Source organism: Rhincodon typus, chromosome 1, assembly GCF_021869965.1.
Source record: "Rhincodon typus isolate 14 chromosome 1, sRhiTyp1.1, whole genome shotgun sequence".
Classification (NCBI taxonomy): domain Eukaryota; kingdom Metazoa; phylum Chordata; class Chondrichthyes; order Orectolobiformes; family Rhincodontidae; genus Rhincodon; species Rhincodon typus.
In genome coordinates this window covers 126,794,343-126,807,396 of record NC_063332.1, presented here as the reverse complement: position 1 = coordinate 126,807,396, position 13,054 = coordinate 126,794,343, and the positions used below count along the sequence as shown (strand labels likewise).

The 13,054-nt window shown below is 41.5% G+C and overlaps 1 protein-coding gene across 1 annotated transcript in view; it reads right to left on the bottom strand.

The window, feature by feature from the left end:
* LOC109938546 (calcium uniporter protein, mitochondrial-like) overlaps positions 1-13,054 on the bottom strand; it is a 123,947-nt gene that overhangs the window by 12,720 nt on the left and 98,173 nt on the right. The window contains exons 3-5 of the mRNA XM_048595305.1: positions 11,131-11,301; positions 9,881-9,985; positions 412-572 (exon numbers count right to left, since the gene is read on the bottom strand). Of these exons, the coding sequence (XP_048451262.1) occupies positions 412-572; positions 9,881-9,985; positions 11,131-11,301 (437 nt within the window). The remainder of the gene's footprint in view (positions 1-411; positions 573-9,880; positions 9,986-11,130; positions 11,302-13,054) is intronic.

Here is a 13,054-nt window from a genome sequence, read left to right as displayed (position 1 = left end):
TGACCTATGTATGCGTTCATAAAATAAGGCAGGCTATCATCAGATCAGAAAGACGAGATGCAACATAATTTATCTCTTGCCACAGCTTAACCTAAAGTGGAGCACTCTCTTGAGATAATCCATTTGAATTAAAAACATATGACATTTCGTCAAGGCACTTACTGCCTTGTCGCAGAATTGTAGATGTATGCAAGTCAAACCGCATGGTAAGGTAACTAAAGGTCAACCAATAAATATCTCAAAACCTGGAATTAATCATATCGCAGCACATTCCATTGTGAAAAAAAACTCAGGTTGGATTATACATATTGGAATGAGAAATGTTGTTAGTATATGTACAAGTCTGTAGAGAATATTAGATTTTCAAGATGATTAAAAACAGTTTGTCACAAAGTATTCCAAATGATGGACCTGTTCAAGATTCTGTAGCTCTCCTTTTAAGTTTTCCAGTTTTTTCAGCAGCTCCCCCTCTTTGTGCAATTGGTGAGATTCCATATGCAGAGCTATATAAAGCTTATGAACCAAGTTCTTTACATCATCCATTTCTGTTGAATGCTCACTGCTTACAAAGTCTAAGGCATTGGAAAGAGAACAAAGAACATGGAATTAACACAGAAAACAAATCATAAGCTTTTCTAAACTGCATAGTTTAATGTAAAATTTCAAATTATTAATGTATATTAAAACATGCCAAAAAGCATGGCAAATCCAGGGATGTTGACTATGTACAGCAATTTTATTAATACTGATTAAGAGATAAATGCTGTCTATGACAGCTCTGCCTTTCCTTTAATAATAGGATATTTTACATCCATTTGAAAGGACACAGACATCGCCTTGGTTTAATGTCTCAATCAAAAGACCAACGATGCAATACTCAGTACCACATGATGCTTTCAGCCTGAATTATGTGATCATGTCTCTTGCTGATAGGGCTGACAGTGCTCTCACTGAGGCATGCTGGATATAACCTCCCTCTTGCAAAGGAAACCAGTGGTACTTCACATAATAGTGAGATCTAAAAATCAAGATGTAGAAACAGTTTGGGTGGAGATAGGGAATAGCAAATCTAAGAAGTTAGAGAGTGGGACCCTTAACAGCAACTGTACAGGATGGCGAGTGAAGCGGGAAGATATAATGGGGGTTTGTGGGAAAAGCACAGTGAGAATTGTGGGTAATTTTTATGTGTATTTAGACTTGTTGCATTAAAATCAACAAGAGGACCTTAGAAGATGAGTTCATAGACTGGTTTTTGGGACAGTTTCTTAAAACAACACATTCTAGAGCAGGCTATTCTAGACCTTGTGTGTACAATGAGGCAGGATAATTCAATGATGTTTTGTTAAAGGCCCCAGCTAGCAGTGACTACAACATGAAAGAGTTTCACTTTCAATTGAAGGAAGAAAAATGTGGGTCGAAGACAAGTGTTTTAAACTTACGTCAGGGTAATAATGAGGTGTGAGGACAGAGTCGGCTAAAGTGAGCTGGAAATTAAATTAAGTCAGTAGAGAAACAGTGAAAATCACTTTAGGAGATATCTCAACATCAACAAAGATGTATTCCACTGAGAAAGAAAGACTTAAAGAAAAGGATCCACTATTTGTGGCTAAGTTAAAGATAATATAAAATTGAAAAAAAAAGCATGTAATTCTGCAAAGAGTAGTGACAGCTCAGAAGTTCATAGAGAGTACAAAATCAAGCACCATAGTATTGTGCATTAAAGAATAGGAGTGATACAATGAGTGCTTTTCAAACAATTGAAATTAATTCAAAGCTTGAGATCACAATTTGCTCACAGGAGAGTGGGGTGCCAAACAGGGAAACAGGGGTGAAGTGTTGAATGGGAGAGCAGGACTCTGAGTGAAGCAGCAAGTGACGGTGCAGAACATCAGAGTGAAGTGGTGAGCGGGATATGGAATGGAGCTGCACGCGGAGTGAGAATGATGAGGGTATTTTGGACCTCAGTGGAACTACTCATGTGCATGTAGGTGGAGTCGGCACTGGCTTCCAGTTCCAGGCGTACAATGATGGCGTCAACTATTCTGACATCCTACGCCAGGACACAGCCAGATGCTACTCTGTTTGAAATTTAAAAAAAGAGAAAAATCAGGGAGTGACAGAAAACTAGCTGGCGATATTTAAACAGATAAATTCTTAGAACTAACGGCTGACAAGTCTGCAGGTGCTGATGGGACTTCATCCTAGGGTCTCAGGTTCTGCTGAGATAATAGATGTATTGGTTTTAAATTTACAAAATTCCCTGGATTTCAGAAAGGTGCCAACAGATTGGAAAGTAACTGATGTGATATTTCTATTCAAGGAAAGAGGGAGACCCAACACCTATCATTGGGAAAATGCAAGGATCTATTCTTAAGCAGGTTACAGTAGGGCACTTCAAAACTCCTAATGCTGTCAGACAGAGTCAACATGGTTTTATGACAGAGAAGTCTGAGGAGTTCTTTCAAAATCATTAGGAGTGTAACAATCAACAAACAGCAAACATAATGGGAATCCGTCAACATGGTATATTTGGATTCACAAAAAGTGTTTGACAAGTTACTACAGAAAATAAAAACTCATGGTGTGGGTGATAACTTATTTTTGTGGATAGATAGGTCAGCTAACAGGAAGCATTCAGCTGAGATAAAAATGTCATTTTCAGGTTTGCAAAATGTAACCTATGGAGTGTCTCAGGGATTATTGTGATTAATCAACGCCAATGAGTCCTGACCTCATTGCAGCCTTGGTTCAAACATGGACAAAAAGAGCTGAATTTCCAGAGGTGAGAGGAGAGTGAATGCCCTTGACATCAAGCTGCATTTGACCAAGTGTGGCATCAAGGAGCCCTAGCAGAACTGGAATCAATGGTATCAAGGGACGAATTCTGCGCTGGTTTGAGTCATACCTAACACATAGGAAGATGGTTGTTGTTGGAGGTCAGTTATCTCAGCTCCAGGACATGTCTGGAGTTCCTCAGGGTAGAATATTTCTAATCAACCTATACAGAGATGTTATTACATACCTCTGGAATAGGCAATACTCAAACCAGGTCTCCTGGTTCAGAGGTTGGGACACTCCCACTGCATCACTAGAGCCCAGTTCCACAGAATAGTGTCCTAGGACCAACTATCTTCAGCTTCTTCAAAGACCTTCCCTCTATCATAAGGTCAGAAGTGGAGATGTTCTCCAAATAATTGCACAATGTTCAGCACCATTTGTGACTCCTCAGATACAGTCAGATACTCCTCAGTCCATGTTCAAATGCAGCAAGAACTGGACAATATCCGGGCTAGAGCTGAAAAGTGGAAAATAACATTCATGCCACACAAGTGCCAGGCAATGACCATCTCCAACGAGAGAGAATTTATTCATTATCCACAATATTCCATGGGATTACCAACACTGAATTCTCTACTAAAACCATTCTGGAGCTTACCACTGGCCAGAAACTGAACAGAACTAGCCATGTAATTCTTGTGACAACAACAGCAGGTCAGAGGCTAGGAATACTGGAGTAAATAACTCACTTCCTGTCTTCCCAAAGCCTGTCCACCATCTAAAAGGCCCAAGTCAAGAGTATGACGGAATACTCCCCACTTGCCTGGATGGGTGCAGCCCCAACAACACTCAAGAAGCTTGACACCATCCAGGACTAAGCAGCCCGCTTGATTGGCACCACATCCCCATGCATCCATTCCCTCCACCACTGATGCTCAGTAGTGTGTACTATTTACAAGATGCACTGCAAAAATTCACCAAACATCTTTGGACAGCATCTTCCAAACCCAAGATCACTTCAATCTAGAAAGACAAGGGTAGCAGATACCTGGGAACGCCATCTGCAACGTCCCCTCCAAGCCACTCACCATCCTGAAATATGGAAATATATTGCGTCTCCTTCACTGTTGCTGGATTAAAATCCTGGAACTCCGTCCCTAACAGCATTGTGGTCTATCTACAGCATCTGGACTGCAGTTCAAGAAGGCAGATTGCCACCACCTTCTCCAGGTGAGTTAGTGATGGGCATTAAATGTTAGACTAGCCACTGACACCCACATCCAATAAATAAAAGAATACCCTCAACTATTTACAAACTCTATCAATGTCTCTGATAGAATGAAATGACTAAACATATGGTTGCTAAATGTGTTGATGGCATTAAAAAAAAGTAGATTGGCAAATGAATTCTGAAGAGCTCACAGCCTAGCTTTGCAGATTCCGCAAATGAATGGGCAAAATACTGGCAGATGGAGAAAATGTAAATTTGTCCACTTTGGCAAGAAGAATGGGAAAAGCAAACTTATTATTTAAATAGAGTGAGATCACAGAATTTTCAGGTACAGAGGTATCTGGGTTTCCTGGTACAAGGATGACAAAATATTAGATGCAAGTGAGTAAGGCAGCAAATTCGATATTGTTGTTTATTGCATGGGGAATAGAATCATAAAACAATGGAATTTTGATATTGTTGTACAGGGTATTGGTGTTACCACATTTGGAGCATTGTGTACAGTTTTGGTGGTCTTATTTAAGAAAGGATGTGATTGCATTAGAGACTTTGCAGAGAAATCACTCAACTGATTCCCATATTGAAGTAATTAACTAATGAAGAAACATTAGTCCAGTTGGGCCTGTATCCCTTGGAGTTTATAAGAATGACAGTGGAACTTATTGACAGAGTAGATGATGACAGGATGTTGCACCTTACACGAGATGTTAAAACTAGGGGCTGCAGTTTAAATATAAAGGGTCTCCTATTTTACATAGATATGAGGAGAATTATTTTCTTTCAGAAATGCAATAGTTTGTGGAATTCTCTTTTCCAGAGAGCATTGGAGGCAGGGTCACTGGAAAATTTTTAAGGCTGAGTTAGATATAAGTTAGACTGACAAGGGAGTCAGAAGGTTGGGGATAAACAGGAAAATGGAGCACAGAAATCAGATCTGTTATGAATTTATTGAATGATGGAAAAGTGTTGAGGGACCAAATGGCATGATCCTGCACCTAATTCATATGTTTTGTGCAGTAACTGCCAACAATTATGCATCTTTATGTTAAAGAGTTGAACTGTATTGATGAAGATTGAATGTTGTAGTATATGGTATTGTCACCACAAATCAGTTTCTCATACTGCTACTGCTGAAAGCACATATCAAAATAAACTTAAGCTTAAAGTCATTACTAACCTCTTATCTCAAAGACATAGGGCTAAATTTTACCAGAGAGCAGCTAAGTGTCAACTTTGGTGAGTTTCAAGGAGGGTTTCTCTGCATGAAGCTCCGTGGGTTTTCTTATATTATCCTCTTAAACACACTTTATTACACCACCACTCCATGTATTCTCCCACTTACCAAAGGCAGAAACACTCGGGATCCTTGGCACTAGCACGTCTTTGAAGCCCACCCAATCACTCAATAAAGCAGAGCTGCCCTTCACTGTGCCCGTAGTGGGAGGGCAACCAAAATACTTCTCAGTACACATGCATATTGATGCATCATTTGCTATTTAAGAACCAAGCTTACCCGTTCTCCACCTCATCCCATCTCCAGCACTCCCTAAGGGAATACTGTTCTTTCGCCAATGCTCAATGCTGCCCAACATCCTTATTGTTTAATGTGAGATCATCACGTACTGGACAGCCTTCCAGTGGTTCAAATCATTCATTTTTGTTCAGCAACAGCAAGTGACTTAAATAAAAAACACAGACAAAAGCTGTATTTGCTTCTGGGAACTGACAGAGATTGCTGGTCTTTCGAGCACAAACAAATTTCCAATCAAGTGACCACTGCCCCCAGCTCACATCTACTGGAACAAACTGTTGATGAAGCCCTGTCTGATTGTCATGTTTAACAATGCTCAATGTTCTCATCTTCCTCCTTGGAGGACTGCTGCTGCACTTGTAGCTCTTCAGAGTCCATCACATCCCCCTCACTGCCTGCAGGACACAATATTGCAGCACACTGTCCAGAGTAAACTGCAAGGCCCACCAAACAATGTAAACATCAGAATCTCACCTTTGACAGACCTACTGTCTGCTCTGTGGTGGCCCTGGTGGAAGAATGAATTGCATTGCCTCTACACTCAGCCTCAGTCGTGTAACAGAAGCATTTAGTAGGGATGCTTAAAAACAAGGGAGCTGTAGATAGTTGCTCCTCAGGCACTAAACGGAGGAACTCCGACAGTGGTGTCTTGGGCTCAGATGAGTGGGTTCCAATATTCCATCCTCCTTTGTGCTGGGTATGACTCCAATCAGTAGAGAATTATCCCCCAAGTTCGCATTGACTCAGTTTTGCTCCTTGATTCCCCACTTGGTCAAATGCAGCCTTGCTGTCAAGGGCAGTCACTCTTACCTCACCTCTGTAATTCAGCTCTTTTGTCTCTGTTTGGACCAAGGCTGTAATGAGATCAGGAGCTGAAATAGGGAGGGGTTAGGCAATGAAAGGGATTGAAACTAAAGGAGGGAATTTCATAATGAAATAATAGCTTCCACTTTAATTTGCAGCCTTTTCAAAAATATAAATTTCCAAAAAATAACTTTAAATCATGGCTTGCAACACATCTAGGCCAGAAATTGTGTTTTAAGAAAATTGGCATCAGGGATCTATGTTGGATAAAACATTTTTGAGATTCTGCCAACAACTTAGCCACATGGGAGTTTTAAACCATTCACGTGTGTGCACTACTTAAAGTTACACAATTAGAATATGTGGTAATAGCACATTTCTATCATGTAGCAACACTGATGTACCCAAACATAGCTTTGTTAAAGTAAATATATTTCCACACTTGCCATCAAATGTCACATGCAGAAAGCTACAGTTTATGATTTGAATAAAATAGCACAAGATAATGGGTGAAATGAAGATGATGCAGCAGCCAGCAAGGGAAAAATACAGGTGTGTGCACTGGTATGGTAAATTTACAATAAAAGAAATTCAAGCTCTTCTAAAGATACAGAGTGAACCAAATTATAATGGCATCCACTTTAAGATTGATCTGCTGTCAGTCACTAAAATAAATATGAGTAAAGGATCCTGTATTTTACACATATAAGCACTAGTTGTAAGAGTGAACGCAGTGTGAGTGGATCATGGAGATGAAATGACAATTCAGACCTGGGAAGTCTCCAAGAACAATGCACAGCCTTAGAACATTATTTATCGTTTAACTTGTACCATTCCACAATTGGCTTTGGATGATCCTTATACTTTGGGGAAAGGCTTGTATTTTCTTTTGTGTGATGTCCCTTAAAGTCCAAAAAGAGAAACTAGGGTGATTCTAATAATGTGTCCTTATACATCTGGGCAAGCACTTACATGATCTCAGATGCTATGCAATTAATATAAACGGTAAATAGACACATAAGTTCAATAGTGCAGATCTTGATACTGAATCAAATTTCTGATAACACCAACCCAGGTCCAAAAAGGTAGAAATACATAAAGTTCTGGCTCATTTATGACTGTAACTGGCATGTAATAAAATAGTGTGATATGATCTTATAATTAGAGCTGGGCCACTAACAAGTGAAATGAGAAAACTCTTTAATATAAACGATAGTGGAAATATAAAACTCTCCCATAAAAGGCTGTGGATATTGGATCAATTGAAAGTTTCAAGATTAAGATCAATAAAGTTTTGTCAGGTTAGGATATCAATGAATGTGGAGCAAAGATGCCTAACTACATTGAGGACAGGAGATAGCAAGAATTGCAGACGTGAAGTCAGGGTCAATACAGTGTGGAGCTGGAGGAACACAGCAGGTCAGGCAGCATCAGAGGAGCAGGGAAGCCGACATTTTGGGTTTATACCCTTCATCAGCCCTGCCGAGTATTTCGCCATTCCCCCAAGATCTCTCTCTCACTGAAGACAAAAGGTCAGTCCTCAACATAGGACTCACCTTTATTCCACTGTGCGCACACATCAATGAATTCTGTACTTACCTAGATGTTGAACTCTTTTTCTGCTGCCTCCACACCTATTTCTTTGACCGGGAGTCTAACCCACCATCTAACAACCCCTTCTCCCACCTCCAACAAACCTCATCCCTTTGGCACCACCCCACGGCCTCCTACCCTCCCCCGAACCCTTCATCTCCAACTGCCATTGCGACATCAATAGCCTGGGTCTCTCCACCCCTCTCACTCACTCCAACCTTTCCCCCAGGGAACATGCAGGCCTCTGCTCCAACCCCAACCTCACCATCAAACCTGCTGATTGGGGGGGGGGGGGGGGTCGCAGTGGTGGTATGGCGCACTGACCTTAACATCGCTGAGGCCATGCACCAACTCTCCGATACCTCCTCCTACTGTGCCCTCGATTATGATCTCACCTCTCACCACCAAACCATCAATCACCTCATTGCCTCAGGTGACCTCCCACCCACAGCCTCCAACCTCATTGTTCCCCAACACCGCACTGCCCGTTTCTATCTCCTTCTCAAAATCTACAAACCTGACTGTCCCAGTCGACCCACTGTGTCTGCCTGCTCCTGCCCCACTGAATTCATCTCTTCCTATCTCAACTTCATTTCTCCCCCACCCTCCCCAGTTAAGGAACTCCCCACCTACATTCGGGACACTACCCATGATCTTTACCTCCTCCAAAACTTTCAATTCCATGGCCTCCAGCACCTCATCTTCACTATGGACATCCAGTCTCTCTACACCTGCATCCCCATGCAGACGGCCTAAAAGTCCTCCGCTTCTTCCTCTCCTGCAGGTCCAACCAGGCCCCTTCCACCGATACCCTCATCCGCTTAACAGAACTTATCCTTACCCTGAACAACTTCTCCTTTAACTCCTCCCACTTCCTACAAACTAAGGGGGTGGCAATGGGTGCCCATATGAATCCCAGCTATGCCTGCTTCTTCGTAGGATACATAGAACAGTCCCTCTTCTGCTGTTACACTGGCAATACCCCTGCTCTCTTCCTCTGCTACATCGATGACTGTATAGGTGCTGCTTCATGCTCCCATGAGGAGGTTGAATAGTTCATCAACTTTACTAACACCCCAGTCTCAAATTCATCTGGACCATCTCCGATAACTCCTTCCCCTTCCTGGACATCTCCATCTCCATCTCTGGTGACCGCCTCAACACCAACATCTATTCAAACCCACTGATTCCCACAGCTACCTAGACTATACCTCCACTCACCCACCCTCCTGGAAGAATGCAATCCCTTGCTTCCAATTCCTCTGCCTCCGCCACGTCTGCTCCCAAGATGGAGCATTCCACTCCCGGACATCCCAGATGTCCTCCTAGTTAATGGACCGTAACATCCCCCCTCCGGTGGTTGAAAATGCCCTCAACCGCATCTCTTGCATTTCCTGCACTTCTGCCCTCAAACCCCCACGCCCCGACAAAAGTAAGGACAGAATCCCCCTGGGTCCCCACTAACCTCCGCATCCAGCGTATTATCCTCTGCCACTTTTGCCACAATCAAGGAAATACTTCCCTCCCCACCCTTATCTGCCAAAGAGTCCTGATGAAGGGTGTAAACCCAAAACGTCGACTCTCCTGCTCCTCTGATGCTGCCTGACCTGCTGCGTTCCTCCAGCTCCACACTGTGTTGACTTCATTGAATACAGGTGAATGCTCTTCAGAACATCTGGGAACAGCTATGAACATTGTGCCTGACATCCTACCAACCTTATTTATAGTTAGGTTCAGAACATTTCAGTTTATTATGGAGTGAATTAACAGTCACATAACTATGATCAAACTTTTTAAATAACAACATCTGAGAAACTTCCAGAACACACGCTGGCTTGCTTTTTAAGATTGTTGTAAAGAGGTTTATGTTCATCAAGATTTTCAAACATCGTGAAAAGGAAATGAGTACCTTGTCCAAGGCACAGTCAAGAAATCTTTCTTACCTCTAGATGGGGGCTTTATAAAATACTTTGTTTCATTAATAACCAGTTCAAAGTTCTTTCTTAATAAAAAGGTCATCGGTGTTGTGGCTGAAACTCTAGTGCCATCTGCAGGCAAACAAAGGTTAGTTGTAAAGAAAGAGTTTGTAAATCATAACAAAAGCTGGTCATCTTTTGCTTTTCCCCACCTCTTTATTCCCAGGGATCTGCTACTGGCAAAGTCAGATGCTGAAGGAATGTCACCAAGAACAGGAGATATGACTGCAGTGCATGAGCAACATTGACTGTCCTGCTGAAGTATAGTTTTCCCTGACTATATTGAGACCTAATGAAGGCATTTCAAACTTCAACAGGCAAGTACCATAGTCACCTTGGTGGCATTCTGTCATACTATTTACATAAAATAAGCCAAGATATACTCCTTTCTACAGCTAACTATTAACCCAAATTCATTATGAATGAGGAACAGAACGTAATGCACGTTTTGAAGCTTATTACCTGGTTCACAAATGATGTAACGTGGTGGCTATTTCCCACATTAGAGCAAACCAAAGCATACCACCATATTATACTTTCAATGAGCGTGGACACGTAACAGGATTTATAATTTATACAAATATTATTGAGTGCATGTGTATATCTTTAGATCACTAGGTAATAAGGTGTGACATTTATCTTAGAGATTACAGTATTAAAAATGTTCAATTATCTCATCCTGCAGATGGAAAAATTCGATAAAGGTTAAGTTGCAGTCCCAAAACATGACTCATCTCTTGAAACTAATGCTAATCCTGTGTTCCGAGTACCAGATGATTTAATTCTGTGATTAATAGCTGTGACGCTAAATCAATGAATATAACAGCAAACAATTAGCATTAGTTATTGTGAATTTCCTGTGCTTTTAATTAAATGGTTCTGCATTCATCTCCCACCACCAAATTCCACTCTTCAATTGAGCGGCAAATTGCTAAGTTCACATTTCCAAGCCTCCCTGTACAGTTTAAGGTATGTGCGTGTCAAGATAGTAGTTAAATCCAATTCCACAGGTCCAATTATGGCCGGACCTATAAAGACTGATGGCATAGAGCCCTGTCCAGGGAGCATACACCAAACACTAACATATTATTTTTTGCAATGCCTGTCCACCCCAAAATGAAGCGTGTTTTAGTCTAATTGCTGAAAGCTGAAGCAGAAAAAGATACTCTATTGGTGCAGTGTAGTGGATGCTTTCAAACGCACTGAATAACAATCACCTTCTGAAAAGATTATGGCCCTGCTGATGCCTTGATCCTCACTTTTCAAGTCCTGAAGAAGATCACCAACATTCATCGAAAGTGGCTTCACCAGAAACTGGCAACGCTCGTTTCTGGAGGGAAGTGTGACCGAGATTACTGGAAATCCGTGCTTGTATTCAACAGCTGCCTCTAGAAGAGGACGGAAAAGTTCGATCATTAGTATTACTTCAACTGCCATTAAACGGACAAAGAAACAGACTTTTTAAGTGCACCATACCGTGCCGTCAACTTTTTAAAATCGAACAGTTTTGTAAACCCCGAGTTTATTCATCAGTATTTTATGAGAAGCTTCAGGACCTTTTCGACTCTCACTGGAAAGAGGGATGATCAGAATTATTTAATCAGATTAATTGGATGGTGGGATCTGATGGATTTTAAAAGCATTTAACCAATTGTTGTGATGATGCTATGTTAAACAGCAGCTTCCTGTACCAGAAGGCCTAAAGTAAGGCCATTCTCAACTGGTCATCTATTTTCAGGCTCGATCAACTTCTTTTGTATCTTTCTTCAAAACTGGATCACTTAACCTTGCCAGTGAAACTTACCCTGGAAGAGGATAGGTTATGTCAGTATAAATTGGCACAGTCCAATTACTAATCCATGCCTGATTTAAAACAAAACACATCTTAAATAGGACTGAAAAGGAATAAAGGGTTTGGTGAGGTTGACAACTTGCTGGCTGAGTTGGCTTGTTCTCGTTCAGACGTGCTCGTTTCCTGCTAGTTGATGTTCGGCATGATGAACTCTCCTTAATATCAGTACATTCAGACAATGAAGGCCATCAGTTTAACTGGGGCAAAGTAACCATAGTAGCCCAAACCAAACAAAGACACACACGGGAATTCCTAGAGACATGGTTCTCCACCCATAATGCAATCAACAAACACACAGAATTGCACCCCATACTCAAATCCATACTGATCAAAACCGGAAATTACACTACTCACCATGACGGACCGGACAGCATAAATTCCAAGCAGAGTAGAATAACATCGCTTCACCGGAGGCTCCACTGATGATGTCACCTAACATGGTGACGAAATGTCTGAACAAGAACAAGCCAGCTCGGCGAGCAAGTCAACAATCTCATCCACAACCCGAGCTACAGATCTTTGCCAAAATGTTAAAGGGCTTGGTGGCAGAAAATCCTACGGCCCGTGGGGAAATGAGGACACTTTCCACAGGCAAGGTTGCTTATATAAGCAAACATCCATTATTTTAAATATTTACCAAACAATTCTGAAAGTTTTTACTTTGAGCTTGAAGAATTCATTGTGACATTTTGCTCTTGTACATACAGTCATACAGCATGGAAACAGACCTTTCGGTCCAACTCGTCCACGCCAACCAGAAATCCCAATCTGACCTAGTCCCATATGCCAGAATTTGGCCCATATTCCCCTAAACCCTTCCTATTTATATCCCCACCCAGATGCCTTTTAAATGTTGTAATTGAACCAGCTTCCACCACCTCTTCCAGCAGCTTGTTCCATACAAGGATCACCCTCTGTGTGAAAAAGTTGCCCCTTTTGTCCTTTTTAAATATCTTTCCTCCTCACCTTAAACCTTTACTCTCCAATTTTGGACTCCCCACCCAAGGGAAGAGATCTTGTCTATTCCCCCAACCATGCCCCTCATGATTTTACAAACCTCTTTAAGGTCACCCCTCAGCCTCTGGTGTTCCAGGGAAAAAAAGCCCCAGTCTATTCAGCCTCTCTCTATACCTCGAACTCTACAACACCAGCAACATCCTTGTAAATCTTTTCCATATCTTTTCAAGTTTAACAACATCCTTCCTATAGGAGGACAACCAGAATTTGATGCAGTATTCTAAAAGCAATCATGGAATCATGCAGCAATTGCAGAATAGAAGATAATTTGA